A 6,506-nucleotide genomic window follows, 5' to 3' on the forward strand; every position below is an offset into this window, starting at 1 on the left:
CCATCTATGTGAAGATAAGTCAAAGGTCCTGCTCGACCATTGTTGGCTTCTCTTGGAAGCATGGAGGAAATGTAATCGTTTTTTACTCTTTAAAGGCAAGATGGGAAGTATGAGAATACTCATACATGACTTTAGGGAAAATCTGTCTATAATTTTATTTTGTAGAGCACTGAATAGAAACTTTTATTAAAACCTTTACTTTTGCTTATAATACTAGATGATTTTTTCTTATTCAACTATATATATATTACATTTAAATAGTTTTTATATATAATCCCAGACTTTAAAAAGAAACTCACCCTCCAAGTTATTGTGCAGTTTTTTATCAAGTAACTCAGCCCTTTTCCAAAATATAGCATTTTTAGTTTCTAAATTCTTTACAAACAGGAAAAAAGTGGATTTTTTGTTCTGTTTGTTTTTTTCCTTTAATGTTCCCAAATTCATCTGTAGGTCTGAACAAGATTTTGAGAAAGTCATTCATCATAACTCACTTTGCTCAAGTTAAAGTAAAATAAAAAGGCTTCCTGAAATGTAAACTTCTGATCAAGAATCAAATTAGCAACAGCAAACAGACCATAAATCACAAATGTAATTTAATATAAGTACGTTTTTAAAATCAATCCCTGTTATAAAAGACAAATTCAGAGTCTAAAACTCCTTCCCAGGTTCAGTGGTTTGCAAGGATCCTGATTCAAATGTGATTATATATAAACTTTTTAACAGAAATGTTTCCTGTTGAATTTTGACTGACTTATTATTTTCTTTTTGGTCTTAAGGTCTTTCACTTGAACAAACATAGAAAGGCCATCTTTTAGTGTTTTGAAAAGTATACTTTTCTCATTAATCATTTAAATAATTACAGTTGCTGGTTTTAGTTCAAAGGAGCAATTTAGCCTTCCTTCAAATCTGTTACTATATTGTGGGTATGTATATGTTGTTTTGCTTTTATTTTAGGCACTGTAATTATTTATAATATTACAGTCTAACCTAGGTAGCAATTATGATCTTAAAATAATAAGATTTGACATCATATGATTATATTACAACTGACTTTTGCACTTTAAGATAGTTGGATGTGAATTTTAAAGCCCTGAGGCATATCTGCCTTGAGTAGTGTTAACCCATATTTTTGTCATGTTTACTACTTAAGCTTCTGAAGACAGCAAACACTGGAGGCTGTAAAGTTTTCCATTCTACCTGCTCCGACTTCAATTTACTTAATCAACATTAAATAGTTTTTCTTTATGAAAACAAGCACATCTTGAGGGGAGAGAGACTACCCACTGCTGCATTCCTAGGAATCCACCCCGGTCCCCTAAGAGCTGAGGCTAGCCTGTGCATGGGCAAGCTGGGCCAGATAGGAGATGGTGGGTTCCTCCTCAGCAGGACCACGCTGTAACCGCCCACCTGCAGCCCAGGCATGGCTGCCCCGTGCTGGGTGCGGGGGGCTCCGAATCCTCGGGTCCTCAGGTCCTCAGTGCCACAGTCTGCTGCTGGCAGAGATTTGTAGAGAGGAATAGAGAGGAGTGGGGCATGCTCAGTAGGGTGACTGTCAGCATCTCCACAGAGAAATAGAAAGCAGTGGTAGGCTTTGGGGAGGGGGGGAGTTGGTGGACAAAGGACAGAACGAACAGAGGATGGAGTTTACTGGAGCTGCCAATATAATCCCAGACAAGGGAGCAGCACCGCTCACATAGCATAGGCAGTGAAGACAGAGGAACTCTTCTCTCTGCAAGAAGCGAGTACCCTAGGTCCGCTTCTGGTCACCACTGAGCCAAAGTGAGCTTGGAGACAGTCCAGCTCTCCTGTCCTTGAGACAGATAACAAAAAGACAAGACAGGACAACACCAACGGGCCTAGTCCTTAAGCATATTATTTTAGACCCAGGGAAGCGTTCAATCCCTCACACAATTCAGTGGGCCATGCATCCAAACAAAACCAAATCCGAATTTCTCATGAGACAGAACAAGAAAACTGAATTAGGGTCCTCAGCCACTGGCGACCCAATATATTGTTAGAAAACAAAGGGACAGTTTCTTGCTGTCATCCTTCTGTCTCTGTAAAATATTTTGAGCATCTGCCTCTGAAGGAGCAGGCGCCTGTAAGGTTGAGTAGCCAGAGTTAAAAGATTACACAGAGATGAAACGTTCAAAGGGACAATTTCTCCCTTTCTGTGCACTTGTTTAAATGCTCCCAGCACATCTTTCCATTAGTGTGTGTGCAGCGTGCCTTAAGGAGGCTGCCAGTGACCATATTTATCCAAGTATTCAGAAAGTTCCTAAAAACCCTTCCTTTTCATTTAACTTTTGCTGCTTTAAGCATTGTGTGGAACAAGTGTGTGCAGTCCTCCTGTTTACTCTTTTAGCTTGTCCCATGGTTGCCTTGGTGTCCTGGAGTGACTCCTTGTGCACTTTCCAGACGTCATATCTCTCCACCCATCCTTGGTAGTTTCCCTATGCTTGGGCTGCATCCTCTTGGGGTGCACATGTAGGTGCTGCGGAACTGAAGTTCAGACCAGGGGACTTCAGGCTTTGCTGCTCAGAAGCATTTCACTGCCCGTTTGAAAAGCTTTTATTTAGGAAGTGTTGGAAGTTCACACAGAGTTTACATATGGTACCTGCTCAAGGAGCAAAACACATATGGAAATTTTTTCCTATCACTATGGTAAGAAAGCAGCACAGTGTGCCAAGGCCATGGTGACTGGCCCAGTAACAGACCTCCTTAGATGCATGTACAAACCGAGTGAGGGATGTGGCAGCCTGTTCCCAGCATTCCAGAAACCAGGTGCTTTATTAATCTTCTCCTCAGCACCCCAGAAGCAGACACTCCCCCACCCCAAGCCTCTGCATCAGCAAAGTCAAAAGAAGTCTGTTAACGCTTAGTGAGCAGAGCACTGTTGTTCTTAAGGGACAAGGGAAGTGGTTACATTTCTCCTTGGTCATATACTGAGACCTTAGGTGGTTCCTGAGGAGTTTCTTTTCTTTTATGCAGATCAGAGGGGCGCCCGTGTGGAAGTGTGGAGAGGAGCATACCAGGAGGCCTTGAGTTCCCTACTAAGATCTAGGCCAGGTAAAGAAGGGCAACCTTTCTTCTTGGTCATATACTGAGACCTTGGGTGGATCCTGAGGGATTTCCTTCCCTTTCTACAGAGCACAGCAATTCCAATTTGGAAGTATGGAAAGGAACATGCCAGGATACTATGAACTCCCCACCAAGATCTAGGCCAGGTAAGGAAGGGCAGTCTGTCCCATTCTGATCTGCAATGTGGACTGGCCAAGTAGGCAGGGAATACTGCAAGGTTCACTCTGAGCACACTCAGCTAATCGTCAGACACCACCTCTGCATTTACCATGGCCTCTTCTGGAAACATGAGGAGGAATTCTTGTGACTCCTTTTGGACCAGCCTGGGTCTTACTGGTAGACTATGTGGGTTTCTACCTCCTGTTTAAATAGTGAGGGCTGAGGAAAGACAGCACCTTTCTCTTTTCACTCTGCAAAATCACTGTGTGACGCTGATCCCTGTGTGCCCTCTATTTTCTCTGAACTTCCTGGATTTACTTAAGCACCCTGAGGTGTTACTGGGCCTGTCTTCATGGATGGTTGTGTCCTTGTTTCTCTTCAGTGCCCTGTGGTCCTGAAAATTTCCAAGTGAGTGATGAAGAACAGGAAGAAGGGCCCAGCGAACCTCAGTGCAATGGAGGAGGTAAGCATGCTTTCGACGGCCAGTCCCCTCATGCAGCTTTGCCTGCAGGAAAGTCTGCCTTTCTCCCTGCAGCCCTGCTCCTTCTACATACTAGACAGAAGACATCATAGAGCCAGTGGCAAGGGTCTGAGATAAGAGGGAGTGAGATGCCGAGGGAGGGAACCAGGTGGGTTCCTGTCCTCTGCCTCTGGTGAGGGCAAAGGAGCCATGTCAGCCTCTACCCAGCAGATGCCGAGGGAGGGAACCAGGTGGGTTGCCTGTCCTCTGCCTCTGGTAAGGGCAAAGGAGCCATGTCAGCCTCTACCCAGGGTCCCAGAGCAGGGACACTCACCTCAGGAGCCACGGAGCCCCCTGGACCTTCCTGCTTCTTTCAGGATGGGCTTTCCTGCTGTGGTTTCCCTTGGCCATGCACTGTGTCCTCTAAGGGCTTTTGTTTTTTCTGCAGAAGGCAGCAGTCCCTGCTCACCAGCGATTAATGGACAAGAGCCCCAAGATGCCTTGCGTGCATCACCAAGACCTGGAGTAGGTGAGAGAGGGAAGGACTGTGTGGGCTTCAGGGAATCTGAAGGCAGAATTCAGACCTGGTGTTTCCTGCTGTGCTTAGTAGGCACATACATCAGGATAAAAGCATGCTTAGTGCTCAGATACTGTTCTTCACATGTCCGTGGTCTTTTGGGAAATTCAGAGAGGTCTTGAGAAACCTCACGATGATGGAGTGTTGTTTTGTGTTAGGTGCTCACACATTCACTTGGGGAGGAATGTGCTGGGATGGGAGAATGCTCTTTGTCTTTCAAACCTGGCAACAAAATAATCAGCTTTTTAAAATGGTTTTTTGTTTGTTTTGGGTTTTTTTTGGAACAGGGTCTCACCATGTAGCCCTCATTGGCCTGAAACTCACTGTGTAGAACAGGTTAGCCTTGAACTCACAGAGGTCTGCCTGCCTCTGCTCTGCGATGGGAAGAATGCTCTTTGCCTTTGTCTTTTCATACCTGGTGATGACTTTATTTGAATCCATGGGACGATTTTGATCTCACTCACTCCTTATTCTCTATGGAACTCAAACAGCAAAGCAGTCCTGTGCAGACGGATCGTTTTCTTATTTTTTCACAATCTTGTCACAGTGCTCAAAGAGAAAGCATTGTGTCATCTAACTAACTGGTGTCATTCAGAAGAACCTACACGAAACCAAAAGCTATTCTGACCAATATACTTCATGTCACTGGTCATACAGTATCTTTTCAGAATTCATTGATAAGCAGCCATCCTTTTATCCTCAGAACAAAGGCTTAGGCAGGAGAATTGTTACAGTTTCAAGGAACAAGAAACAGACGTGAAGAAGACACAGGTATGCTATGGAGCTTGACAGGGACAAGTAGAGCAGAGGTCAGGCTCCGGGATAGCTCCACATGGTCTCTGGGCTCTGTGAGGCTGGCATGGGGTGGAGTGGTGTCCCATGGTCTGACCCTAACGTGGAAGTCCAAGGGGCTTAGGGTGCTCAGGGGAGCCTGCAAGGGTTCGATGGAAAGAGGAATTAGAAAATATGTGAATGTAATCTACCACATGAGGTAGGAGATTCCCAGAAGAATCGAGCTAGAGGAGGTGACCACAGAAGCAATGTGAAGTGTGGGGCGCACTGAAGGAGAAGACAGATGATGAATTAACAGTAAACGTCAGGGAGAGAAAGTTCAGAGAGAGAGAGAGCGAGAGAGAGAGAGAGCGAGAGAGAGAGTGAGCAAGAGAGAGCGAGAGAGAGAGCGAGAGCGAGAGAGAGAGCGAGAGAGAGAGAGAGAGAGAGAGAGAAGCGCACAGACCTTCCCAGGGTAGCAGCGAAAGGTGTGTGATGTGAGGAGGGGCAGCCAACGCTTGGTATCAACCAAGTGATTACAACTATAGACAGGTGTGCTTGTGAGTCCCGTTTCTCTGAACACGTATTGTAGAATGTCAGTGCAATGTCGAGCTCAGCCATTCGTGAATCTTTACAAGCATATCTGAGGGGACTAGTTGATTTCTAGCAAGACTTCTCAGTAACCTGAGTATGACTGAAAGAAGGCACTGAAAGCAACATCCTAGTTCCTCTTCTTTGAGTAGGAGTTACAGATTGATGGTGTAAGCACATTATGCCTGTGGGGGAGCAGGGGATAGAAAAAAAGAAATTACGATGGTGAGTACTTTATTCAAACAGTTGACTGTTTTCAATTAGTAATACAGTTGTTCTCTGTGAATTATTGTCATGATTGAAGGTGATTCCAGGGCAAAACTGGCTAATACAGTCAGTTGTCAATGCTTTGAGGCAACTACATAAGCTGTGGTCATTAGTAACAGGCCCTTGATGTCCATTATGTTTTTGAGCCAATATCCCTACAACATGGCTTTTTTTTTTTAATGTTCAAATAAAACTAAACAATTGTTATACTATAAGGGAAATTCAGAAAAATATATATATATATATGTCTTTTTAAGACAGGGTCTCCAACTGGCCTTAAATTCCCTGTGTAGACCAGAATGACATGGATCTCACAGAAATCCGCCTGCCCCTGCTTAGATTTAAGGTGTGTGCCACCACATCGAGCTTTTGTTTCGGTTTTTTGAGATACGGTCTTACTATATAATCCTGGCTCACCTGGAACTTCTTGCTGTGTAGACTACATTGGCCTTGAACTCACAGAAATCTGCCTGCCTCTGACTCTGAGTGCTGGGATTAAAGGCATGTGCTAGCACACAAAGAAAGAGAGAGAGAGAGAGAGAGAGAGAGAGAGAGAGAGAGAGAAAAGAAGAAAGAAAGAAAGAAAGAAAGAAAGAAAGA

At 44.3% G+C, this 6,506-nt stretch overlaps 1 protein-coding gene across 4 annotated transcripts in view; it reads left to right on the forward strand.

The window, feature by feature from the left end:
• Positions 1-6,506, forward strand: part of LOC103738199 (nuclear body protein SP140) — a 68,446-nt gene that overhangs the window by 30,491 nt on the left and 31,449 nt on the right. For all 4 annotated transcript variants that reach the window (XM_017799383.2, XM_017799382.2, XM_008838058.3 and 1 more), the window contains 4 exons: positions 2,992-3,069; positions 3,150-3,227; positions 3,623-3,703; positions 4,149-4,229. In XM_017799383.2, coding sequence (XP_017654872.1) covers positions 2,992-3,069; positions 3,150-3,227; positions 3,623-3,703; positions 4,149-4,229 — 318 coding nt within the window. The remainder of the gene's footprint in view (positions 1-2,991; positions 3,070-3,149; positions 3,228-3,622; positions 3,704-4,148; positions 4,230-6,506) is intronic.

Source organism: Nannospalax galili, unplaced genomic scaffold, assembly GCF_000622305.1.
Source record: "Nannospalax galili isolate Female #2095 unplaced genomic scaffold, S.galili_v1.0 scaffold1138, whole genome shotgun sequence".
Taxonomy (NCBI): domain Eukaryota; kingdom Metazoa; phylum Chordata; class Mammalia; order Rodentia; family Spalacidae; genus Nannospalax; species Nannospalax galili.